Source organism: Pteropus alecto, unplaced genomic scaffold, assembly GCF_000325575.1.
Source record: "Pteropus alecto unplaced genomic scaffold, ASM32557v1 scaffold45, whole genome shotgun sequence".
NCBI classification, from domain to species: Eukaryota; Metazoa; Chordata; class Mammalia; order Chiroptera; family Pteropodidae; genus Pteropus; species Pteropus alecto.
In genome coordinates, this window is record NW_006442491.1 from 11694114 (window position 1) to 11706995 (window position 12882).

Sequence of the window (12882 nt, forward strand, 5' to 3'; positions counted from 1 at the left end):
GCTTATAGCCTCAGTGTCCCGTCTTTCTGAGAATCCTATAACAGTATCGATAATGCCAAGGTCGCAAGTTCTACAAGGCAAAATGACCTGTAAATAGGTAAGACCAGTGGTCTGGAAATTCCTCCCCACCTTGCAGCCCCCTGAGTCATGAAGCACACGTAAAACCTCAAAGGAATCACGCGCCCCTTGCATGGACACTGCAAGGGTATATAAGCTGTAAGAAATCTAACCACATCATGCTTTGGGTCTGGTGAATGCCCCACACTCTCCGCCAGCAAATAAATTCTCCTTCCTCTAACAATGTTGTCTGAGTGTCCAAATTCCTTCGTTGGGTATCGCTTCCTGCAACATCATAGCGGCCTCTGTTTCTAAGTGGACCTTTTTATCCTTTTCCCTGGGTGTGTCATTTTCCATCCCCTGTCAGAGTCTTTGTCTTAGTTGTCCTTGTATTTATTTAAATCAGTTTCCGTTGCTAACTTGAAGAGTTGGCATGAAAAAGCTGGAAGGGACAAATGAGAACATGTTCTGTTCTGCATCAACCTCTGCAACCCCTCACTCGGCAGTCTTTTCTGTCCTTTCTTTCTATGGGAGGTGTGGAGTAGCCTCTCCACAGAGAAAAACCTGCTGATTTAATTTTGTACTCAAAACTCTTCCAGATGATTAAGTCTCTTAGCTGGTTCCCACTTAGCAACAGGCTTTGTTATTTTGCTATAATTTCTCTTGATCTTCTGCATGGAATATATATTTTTGCATACTAAGTTATATTATAACTTTTTCTCAATTTGCTTTATACAATAAGGATACATCTACTTTCCTATATATTTTTAAAAACATGATTTTGAGATAAATTAATTTTGAGATACACACATACAAAAAGCACACAGATCTTAAGTGTTCAATGTTTACCTATGTAAGCATCTATGTAACGACCACCCAGCTCATTATAGACCAGCAGTTCTCAAAAATTTTGAGATACAATTAATTTTGAGATACACACATACAAAAAGCACACAGATCTTAAGTGTTCAATGTTTACCTATGTAAGCATCTATGTAACGACCACCCAGCTCATTATAGACCAGCAGTTCTCAAATCTTTCATTTCAGGGTCCCTTTACACTCTTAAATTTTTAAGAAACTCAAGTTTTTGCTAATGTGAATTATACTTGTCCATATTACTGTGTTAGCAATTGAGAGAAATTTAAAAATATTTATCAATTCAATAAATATAACAATAAACCCATTGATGTTAACTTTTAATGTATTATTAAAATAGCATATTTTATTAAAAAACTTATTTTCTAAAAATTATTTTGCATTCTTTCAAATCTCTTTAATGTCTGGCTTCATAGAAACCATCTAATCTTTTTCTTCATTCAGTCTGCTGTGATATGTCATTTTAATTGTTGTATATGAAGAAACTCTGACTTCCCAAAGAGATGGACTTGAGGCAAGAGACCTTTGAAGACCCTCTGAAAGTCTCTTGAGGCTATGTTGGTCCACAAAAGGGTCCTTGATGCACACTTCGAGAATCAATTCTACAGACCATTCTCATTATACCAGAAGGTTCCCACAGAGGGAACTATCATTCTGTTACCTTTCTTCAAGATTAGCATTGCTTTTTCTTAATCTTCATGTACATGGAATGATAAGGTAAACACTTTTGTGCATTCCATTGTGCAGATATACCGTATTTTATTGATCCATTGTATTGGTGTACATTTGAATTTTCAAGATTTTTACTATTATGAATGGAGAACATATTTTTTGGTGAACACCTCCACTCATTTTTCTTGGAGTGGAACTGTTGATAAGGGAGCAGGCAGATGTTTAGCTTAACAGAACTTTTTACTTGTTGAATTTCATTTCAGCATATATTACTAGCATAAATTTAAAATTTCCCCTATTAGTATCTAATACATGCCTCAATATTTTCTCTTTATAAAATGTTGCTTTAAAAATCAATGTAACTTCTCAATACTATGTTTCTATTACTAGACTACTAAATAAAAATAATAACTAATTTCCTTTATTTTATGTGATTAGACAAAAGCGATGTGATAAAGTAATTCCCTATTTATCTGTCTTCCATTTTTCTGGCAACGTTAGTCTAGGACCCATAACTCAATCAAAAATATCCCCAAAGAACTAGTGAATATTAGTAGCCAAGGCTGTCACATGATGTAATTTCACTGAATGAGGATCTCAAAGGAAAAAGAAGGTTTAAAAACAAACTTACGAAAAGGAAAAAAAAAGAGGGAGAAATAACAGAAGGAAGAGGTGTATGTATGTCAAATGATGAAGTTGACAACATTAGTAGTCCAAGTTAGATGAAGTAAACAACAGACCATCAGAATGTTGCAAAAGAAAAGAGACCTAGACACAGTGAGAAGCAAGAGCCCCAATACGGTGGTTTAGTAGCCTGGGATCATGTGATGAAAGAGGAAACTATGACCCACTCTCATCAGTGATTCCAGTAGGTTTTTTTTTTTTTAAGTGCAGTCTCTGGAGCTCGGAGATGGCACTTTAATCATCTTCATATTCCCAAGGCTTGATTGTATCGGTTAGCTAGCTATTGTTGCATAACCATCCTAATAGTTAGTGACTCAAAATAACATTCATTTACTATTTCTCATGAGTTTATAGATTGGCTGGGTGGTTCCGCTGGTCTGGAAAAGGTTGCGTTGGTCCTAGATGCAAGATAATGCATTAGCTGTCAGCTAGTAGGATGGTTGAGATGCTTCACCTCTTGAAATGACTCAACTCTGCATGAGTCTCCCCTATCCACCAGCAGGCCGGCCAGAACTGGTTTTCATGGCAGTGGCAGAGATCCAAGAAAAGAAACAAAATGTGTCTCTGCTTGTGTCAAGTTTGATGCTATCCCATTGACCAAAGCAAATTACCTGGCCAATCCTGGAGTCAGTGCAGAAGAGTTCAACCAAAGGACATGGATACAGGAAAGCTTAAAAAATTGAGGCCATTAATGCAACCTATCTATCTATACTGGCATGGATAAACTATAATTAGAGATTTTTTTTTAAATAGTGAATTACTAGTAAAACACTAGTTGAAAGTGTAGAAGATAATAGTGGGCTTCTAATAAATACCTGATCAATGAATAAATAAAGTTAGTTCAATGCTGAGGATGTGTCCAACATAAGAATTTGTGAGGCAGTCAAGGTATGTAATAATTCATAATACTATAGTGGTGCAGCCTTTAGAGTTCAATATACTGTGTTATGAGCACCACACTCTGACACAAATACCAAGTTTTTTCTAAGGAAAAGCAAAAGCAAAAGATAGAGTATAAAAAGCTTTGGGTAAATTTTGAGAAAATTAAAGATATATATTGTTTGAAAAGTGTAAACAATATGCATTTTGATGAACCACCATAACATTTCCTCATCCAAATTATATGATATCAAAGTTCAGAAATGAACGAGGGTAAAATTCTTCCCCCCACCCCCATTATGTTTTTGGTACATTCTGATTTACCTAAAGATATTGAGTTATAGTGTGAGTGATTAGGCATACAATATTTGAGAGATCTCAAAAATTTTCAGGATGAAGCAGCTTAGGGACTGTCCCTCGCCCCAAATTTCCAAGAAAGTAACACGAGGAGAGAAAAGGAAGAGGCACTGTATCATTTATCAAGATAAGATCAGCCACCTATTTTTTCTTCTTATGCAAAAGAAATGATGCTACTATTTTTAACCACCCTCCTGCTCCTTCCCTTAATATTTTTTCATTATTCTAACCTATGAAGCAGAACACTTTTCATGAAATATTATTAAAGACGATGGCTCATAAAAATTCATCCCAGAGGCACTACCCAGAATTTATTATGACACTAAAGACACAATTATTAAAGTTTGCACTTGGGATTCTGTTAAATGCCAAGCACCAAGGAACAGTTGTAGGAAAGTGTGCTCTTTGGTTAGATTTAGAGAAGTGATGATGAAGGAGAAGCTATGGAGAGCTTGGAATGAGGCCTCCGTAAGACAACCCCAATACTAAAATAGTTCAGGATATTCCCTCATCACTCTCCATAATCACACTTAATGTTGATGGGTCCTCACTGAGTGCCTGTTTTGAAAGGATGCTAACAATAAAAATAAAGAAAAATTGTTGTTCTTGAAACTGAGAAGACAAATCAACAATAAAGCTTGCTTTAGCCTTTCTTTCAGGTTTTCAAAGACACTGCCTGCCCAAGAGGCCATACAGTCGGTTACTAATCCTTCATTCTGCCGCACAGAAAATAATTTAAATAGTCATTTGATAGTTATTGACTACCTGTTCTTTGCAAATCAAATGAACACACTCTGAAAAGAAATTAGTTTGGGGTGGTGGAAAAGTCATATGCTTAAATAGCTTTTAAAGTATAAATGGATAAATTCAGAAGGGTAGATAATTTCTGGTTTGGAGGAACAAAGGATCTTTTGGAGGTGGCATTTTTGGAGGTTGCTTTTAAGGATTGAAAGACTATCATTATGTGATGTGCCTAGAAAAGATATGTGCTATGTGTGTGTGAACAGAGAATAGTGATACATTCAGACTGGCTAGGTGAGTGGGCAGGTTGGGGCCAAAACTGAATGCTATCTATAATTTCAATGTTATTCTTTAGGTAGCGGATAGCAATTCAGCACTTACAAGCAGAATGGCAGTATAATCAGAGCTATCATTTGAGAAGATTAATCTATGTGTAGAAGGAATTTGAGGGGCAAAGAAATTCAATAGGAAGTTACTTAAAATTCCGGGTTTAGAGGAATGATAGAAGTTTTAAGAGAGGAGAGGGGAGATTCCAAGACACGGTGGAATTCATAGGTTTTATCAACAGGTGAGGTGTGGTAGCAAATGAGATGGAGGAGATACAAGATGTCCCCAAGGTTTAGCACCCATTGTGAATTGTTAAAATAAGCAGAGGACAGATGGAGGAAGGATCTCTTTTTTTGATTAATTACATACAATGTGTATGTGGGCCATTTGTTGAACTCTGAAAATCTGAAAGGAAGAACCAATGCTTAGGTTAAGTAGAGTCAAGGGTAAAATGACAAATTTGAGAATTATATACAGAGAAGCAGAAACTGAACTCATGTGATTGAATGAAACAGCTAAGGGGAAATGCATATAGAGAAGATTTTTTGAGTAGATGGTGATAGATTTCTTTCCCTTTTTGAATTGCTTTCCAGGGAGCTCATTGCTAAATTTGAGACCCAGTTGCAGAATGCCTCTTAGTTTAGGTTTTCTGTTATGTTTGTCTTGTGCTCTATGCTCTGTCTTTACAACCTGCCCTCCCCCTGAGGCTTAGGGTTTGATTAGTTTGTATATTTTTGAAATACTATTTCATGGATTTGAAGATGCATATATTTTTTCATATTTTAACATCTCTGAGATGTGTTTTATAATCACTGGATGGTGTATTATATTTTAGTTGGTAGCATCTTTTCATTCTTTGTGATATATAAGATAATGGTGCATCTTATCATTAATAGGGTCTTAGATGTGATGAAATATGCTACTTCCCGATGGGTTCCCCTACTCGGCAATCTGGTTTCTTTTCCATGAAGCTTTTATTGCCCCCAAAGGAAAAGAACAATCTATTTAGGCAAGAAGTACAGTCCTGTACAGGCATTCCAATCAGTCACACATGGACAATTGAATAAATACTCTTTCTGGGCCGATTACAGGGACAAAGGTGAGAATCAAGACTCAAATACCCTGACTCCCAAACTGAAACAAAAAATCCTGGGAGGAGGAGGAGTAAGATGTAGTAGAAACCCATATAGGCTTGAGTTTCAGAATAAAGCTTCTTGCTTTTGGGAAGCATAGCTCTAGAAAATTGCAAGCCTCCTAGAGAAATCCTCATGGAACAACAAACATGGCACTAGTAGCTGACAAATGGACCTCTAGTTTCCACACAGCTCACAAAGATCCAAGAAGTTCTTGTACATCTTAGAAGAATGCTGGAATAAACTGAGCCTAAGGTTGAGCAGCAACCTTAAGGCACTGGGGCGGTGGGCAGAGTCGGGGGAAATGGAAAGGCCTATTTTGCAGGGCTGCAGTATAGGGCACTTAGGACTGTCCAACAGTGGGGAGACCAGAAGATCTTCCCCTCTGCTGGGAGGACACAGGAGCTTCCCCTCACACCCTGATGCCACCAAGAGAAAGAAGCAGGAAGACCTCCTGAATGGGGAGGGAACTCTAACAGGGGATTTGACTTCGAAATAATTGAATATGCCTCTGAAATAAAGTGTTTTTTAGGCTGCAAGAGACTGAGTTACTTTAATTGGTAAGACTTTTTTCCTTCATAATAAATGAGAATGTAGGATTTGAGTATAACATGAACTTGTAATAGAAAATAAACATAAGTTTTATTTATTTTTGTTCAATTTATTCCTACTACGATGGAATCTTTTAGGGGGTAAGTTGTCTAAATATTAAAAGTAATCTGGGGTAAAGAAAAAATTGGCTCTGGATATAACACTTGAAAATAGAAGTATTTATGGTAGTGTACGATAAAAAGCTAGAGAAGAAATAATCAGAAAAATGGGAAAACTAGGAGTAGCCAGCTCTCAGAAGCAGGGAAAAGAGGCAAGTGATGAATTGAGCCAGGTGCTACACAGAATGATGAGCTCACCTGAGCTCTGGGAAGAAGACACTGAATTTGACGAGAAGCTATTAGGAATCTTTTAAGATAGGCAATCCAAATGTGGTGCTATTTTAATAGTCATAATTTTTCATGGGATGCTAGTGTTGGAAGATATGTAGTTTAACTCCATTGCCTTACAGATAAGGAAATTTGGAACCAGAGAAATTTCATGGAAGCCAGTTCAAATTGTAAATATGAGAATAAGAAAAACAACTACTTTACATTTGGGAGTCAACCAGAATCAGCCTGTTTTATGTCATTTGGGGGGAAAATGTATTGGGGGACACAAATAAGCCCCTCTTTGAAAATAATGAAGTAATGATCTCTATAATTTATTAAAAAAAGGCTAAAAGTTTTCTGGAAAGCATACTTGGGAGCAAATACTCTGACAGGTGTTAACATGTTTTAACTTTTTATTAGAGAAGTTGGAAGTTTCATTATGGTGGTAACATAATTTTCTCTGCTTTGTTCAGAGGAACACACAGAATCAATTTATACAAGCATATACAATAATTCAGTTGGTGTTTTGTGTCCTAAAATCAGCAATCTGATTAGTTCTAGACTACCAGCTTTCCATGCGTTCCTCTCAGTTTTGGTGGCTGGCTCAATTCCCAGTGGAATACTTTTTCATGCACTGTCTGTAACACCACTACAGCAGGCTTAAAGACCATGCAGAGTAACACTGTAGCAAATTGTTTTGATATTTAACAGACATAAAAAGGTTATTTCCTGATATGAAATTCTGAAAATCTGCATAAATATTTTTGTGTAAAATTAAATTAGTTATGTATTTTTTTTGAAACTAGAAGTTGAAGTATCAAGAATGCCCACATAATTCATATACACATATATATAGACTTTTTTGTTATGCTAAAAGTCTTTATAGTCAAATTATATTCTGTGCCATACATTTATTTAATCAGCATTGATTTGGCATTAGGTTAACTGTGTCTGTATGGATTAGTCTTAATTGGTGCTTGTGTATCATGCAAACATAGTTCTAGTATTCTTGTTTACTAATCTTGTCGTGTGGCAATATTTAGGTGATTTTGCTCTATAACAGTGTGAATTAGGAGTATAAATACTTTATACATGGTCACATTTACAAACGTTTGCCAATAACCACTTCACAATCTTGAAGGTCTAATAGTGAATTATATCTGGAATCGGCCGAAGCAATTCCTAGAAAGCAATGTCAGATGTAAACTTTCTGAAATGTGCCTAAAAGAGGTCTCCTTTGAGCACTGATGAGTTTTGGCACAGGTACACTGTTCTATTTCTCTATTGTTCTAATAATTTCCACAGCTTTTACAGGAAATTAGCTTCTCATGGCATGGTAGAGACATGGCACTTACTGATGAGGTAACTTAGATGTAGAAAAATTTTACAAAATTATCTCTCTGGCCGATCATCACTTCTGCTGATGAATTTGTCGATAGTTTTTTCTTTTTCTAGTGCATGCACTTGCTATTAAATTGCTAATGCACTATTTTTGCTGCAGCTCAAACATGTTCTAATGCATCACGAAGCGGAGTTGTTAACACCAAGCTCATTTACTTGTGATGGTATTTTATAGCAAACATGTTTAAGTTGTATCATCAATGGTTAAACTCTGCCTTACTGGAATGGTAATTTTTGTGGATTTGTAGCTACTTTTGGTTGGCCAAGGAAATTCAATATTCATAATGTGAAACAAAAGTATGTAAATCTGTGGTTCCAGGTAATATCTTGTCTATACATAAAGGAAACATAAAAGACAATGACTTTCTTCCATGGACTTTGTGTTCAGGAGTTTGGAAGTGAGCTTTTGATGCTGTGTGGTTTTGCTGCTTCAGTTTACGTTTTGGAGTTTCATACTACTGTTGCTGGTCTGCGGTCCATCTCGGCTTCCAATTTCACCATCTGCTGCATCTCCTTCGCCTGTAACATCAGAAACATGGCCTTACATGCCGAAATCCTCTCCTGAAGGCTTGTAGCATTCCTAGCCTCACTTCTCCTGCGTAAATCTGATGCTGTCCTTGCTACTCAAAGAATGGTCCATGGACCAGCAGCATTGGCACTGTCTGAAGCCTTCTGAGAAAGGCAGAATCTTGAACTCCATCCCAGACCTACTGAGTCAGAGTCCACATTTTAATAAGATCCCCAGGAAATTTTTGTGCACATTGAAGTTGGAGAAGGACTGGTCTACAGAGTGCCAGTAAAACTGCTGAACAGAGGCTGAGCCGGTCACTTGATATTTAGACAATTTCATGTCAAAATGTTCATTTGAATTTGTTTCTACAGATTGACACACTGCTTTGATTGTGTGTAGATTATTTGATCACTTTTAGAATAAGTGTTGCTTACGCATAATTTATGCACCAAATAACCTGTAAGCTAATTAAAAGTAATTCCTTTGGAACTTAACTGATGAAGACTTTTAGGTGGGAGGATATCACATTGGTTTGGCTGGAGTACCCTGCAAACAGAACGTTCCAGAAATATGTAGGGTTCCTAGAATTCTATTGTCCAAAAATTATCCTCAAGGTGCTCATTTCTCTGGGGTAATTAATTTTTACCAGCTACCCCAGGAAGTACGCCATAGTAAGCTCAATCTCATGAATTAAGACTGTTTCTTAGATAACCAGCTGGTTTGGGAGGTGGAAAGGAGTCAGATGGGGGGAAGGTTCTGGTGACAAATAATTGCTTGGCAATATAGGGAAAAGTAACTGCTCGTTTCAACTTTTACTTTCCAATTGGATGCTTTTGCCCAACCTAACACATGTATCCTTTGGTGGAAAAATAAAGCACCCCTCTCTTCTTTTAGTGACAAATCACTTTGAAATAAAGGACTTTTAAGAATGGAAACATGGCTATATAAAGATATAGCTCAGAGGAGGACTCTGAAGTGCTTAATGTTACTATTCATGTCTACTTAGATATTCCAATTAAACAGAAGGTCAGTGGGAGGATTTGGTCAATGCTATAGATCATACTCTGAACATATAAATGTCCCAAAGTCTTGTTACAAAATTAGTTTAACCCATGGACCACATAGTGATTTTCTTATTCTTATTATTTTTATGTTGTGGCTTTAAATTTTATTTTGGTGAGGATGAATATAGTAACACCAAAGAATTATATTTTTATGCTTACATTTGGGATGGATGGTTCCCTCTACCTAGATTTTTTATGTATGAATTATAATAATACTTTGATAGAGAAATGAAGAAATGGAGAAAATATACAAACATGAAACTATGACACAAACAGTATTCATAAATGATGACAGTGAAACATTATCAGCACTGAAAATTAAATATTTTTTATGTTCAGTAGACAGTAATAAAGGATTCCCTACGCTTCTTTTCTTTTGCACTTAGAGACAATATTAAACACAGTTTAGAAGGAAGCATCATAAGACATTAAAAATTATTCCAAGAGCAAAGTTCTCATATGAGCAGGTGACCATTTATTTCCATTTTCCAGGGACATTTCTAGTTTATGCTTGTAGTCCTGGCTATTACGAACAGCATCCCCTTTCATTCTCAAAACTATCTTGGTTCAAACAATAAATTATATGGTCACTTTACTTATGAGGGGTGATTAAGGTCCTTGGTAGACTGATCTAACAGAAAGCATGACAGGAGTCGCTGTATAATGACACTGTATAAAGCGTCTGCAAACAGACCATAACTCTCTGTCATTAAAAACCACCAGTGAACTTTCAGTGGGGTGCTTTAAAAATTAATGGCAATCATATTAGTATTTGTGAAAGATCTGACTCTGTGACCCAGTCTTAGCTGTGATTGGTCCAAATGACAATGGTATATCACTGTTCTTGATGCCTGGGTATGTCTTCATTAGCATAAATTGAGTTTCCCAGGTTTGCGATTGAAAATGCTGGTAAAATTCCATCAGAAGTAATTCTCTAAAGACTCTGGGCATTTCGGTTTGAACATTACATCAGAAATCCAAGTATGAAATAATCAAGCTTTCAAATTCAAACCCCTGAGATATTAGTTATGATCAGATATAAATCATAAATGGAGACTACCCCGAGAATACTGACGTAGTTGAGAAGGAAAGCAACGTCTTGCTTATCAGAGTTTCAGTCCTACCTTGAGTTTGGGACACTGCATGACAGGATTTCAAAAGCTGTTTGTACAAAAATAGTAATGTCAAAATTGAGTCATACATACAAAACAAAGAAAATAAAAATACTGAAGTGAATTTGAGAAATGAATGCAAAACCATATACAGAAAAGCAAAAAGCTAAGAATAAAACATGTATACAACCATCAGTGACAAACTTCCCCCAAGCTGATCTCAAAAGAAAAAAGAAGAAAACAAACAACCGATGCCTATTAGCCCAGATTGTACCTCCCTTCTGAGGCAGTGAGTAGAGAATCCTCCCTTTAGCAAGACCCCTTACCTCTCTTAATAAATGATTGGATTGATGACAAAAATCAATTCTTAAAACTTGGGTGTGATAGTAATGGAACTGTTAATGTTTGAAATGGTACATGTTCAAGATGGATGAGATACTGTATGGCTGATAGGTCTATGGGAAAACTTAAACAGACCTATAGAGTTTTAAATAAATAATTGGCTGACCAAGTAGGCAAGGCCATCAGGTGGCTTAAAAAGGACACATGAGCTAGAATCCAGAATCAGGACTAAAATATATTAAAACTTGAGCTGTTTTTTGCCAGTGCCCTCAACACTAGTCTAGCTAATTAAGTAGACCCATTCCCTGCTTTGTTTTGGAGGGACTGGGAGAATTTAGAGGAGCAGGGTCACAGGAAAGCAGTACGAAAACTTAAGGGAAGATATTGGAGAATGTTAAATTTAATTTACCATTGGCTTAGAAACAGAAAGGTCTTGGGATTTAACAATGGTTTGGGAGATTATTATAAAAGTTTGGGGTTGTCTGGAGACAGGAAATTGTTCTGCCAATGAAATGTTTATACGATTAGGGAGCTCTCCTACATGGTCCCAGAACTTATCTATTACGAGGGAAGAAATGGAGTCACTCCTGTATCTTTCGCACTATGCCTACGACAGTGTTGTAATATACTGAGTAACTGTGAATTGAGAGCAAAAAAATATCCGAGAAAGATCTGAGATTGAATTTGTTATGGAATAGACCACTTTTGCAAAGCAAAGATCAACACAGAGATTCAAGTGCAAATTCCACATCTGCCAGAAGCGTCAAGGTACCTTGAATTTCTTTACATTGAATTTAATTAAATATTCATCAAACCTAGAATCTTCTCATGTTCTGTGCTTTCCTAAGCTTCTGTGACTCAAAGGATCAGTTGTGGGTGGTAAACATTACTTATGACACATTACAAGGCATTATATGTATCTTTGGAACAAAAAGCCACTATTTTCCCAATATGATCCAATCAATACTGCTACTACTAACTTAATATTTTAATATAAGAATTCTGGTGTGGTTTGAATTATCCATATATTAGAATAAAAGCAAAAAGTGATTTTTAAATTATATACTTTGGCTCTGAAACCAAAAACACTAGGTAACTATATTCTCTAGCTCTGAAAAACATCACTATTGTAGTGATGAGTAATTTTTAGCACATTTACATTCTTTAGTCAAACTCGTTGCTAAGCAACACAATAATTTCTAAGTAGTTTCTTAATTTAGTTAACTGAAACATAATTGTGCCTTACCTTCATTGTGCCTTCTTCTACAGCATCCTTATCCCTACCCAGCCCTGAATCACTGAAGTAGATTCTAACGTTTTGGAGATGGTGGTTTTACCCTTATTCATATTCCCATTTTTTCCCCAAGGAACATTTTCTGAGGAGTGCTTCAAGAGCCAATACGTAAGCTAGGTAATTTGTACCAGAACATGATGTATCTATGAGTTGGTCAAATGACTTGAACCCACAGGACAATAAACATTTATTGTCCCTCTTGGGGATCTGTGGACTATTCATGAATAGAAGCACTTAGCTGAGAAGGAAATGTGAAACGTAACTCAGAAGTATGTTGATGAATAAAACTCCTGGTCACCAAAAAGTAAAGAATCTGATACCAGAAGGTGGATTTGTTACCCAATGGTAATGCAAAAAAAAAAGATTTTATGTTGTTTTTCTTTCTCAAAGGTACTTTTTAGCATAATTCCTACTTAAGTGTTCTTCAATGGGAGCCATTTACTCTGAAAAAATATACAGGAAAGAACAACGTAGTGCAAGGACATATTTCATCCAAACCTCTTTACAGTT

The 12882-nt window shown here is 36.3% G+C and overlaps 1 protein-coding gene across 3 annotated transcripts in view; it reads right to left on the reverse strand.

The window, feature by feature from the left end:
- Positions 1-6690: 6690 nt before the first annotated feature.
- Positions 6691-12882, reverse strand: part of PLCB4 (phospholipase C beta 4) — a 161915-nt gene continuing 155723 nt past the window's right edge. For 2 of the 3 annotated variants that reach the window (XM_006921599.1, XM_006921598.1), the window contains one exon: positions 6691-8568. In XM_006921599.1, the coding sequence (XP_006921661.1) occupies positions 8500-8568 (69 nt within the window). In that variant the 3' untranslated portion in view covers positions 6691-8499. Of the gene's footprint in view, positions 8569-10748; positions 10786-12882 lie in introns of all 3 variants that reach the window. The other variant, XM_006921597.1, reaches the window with a different exon arrangement.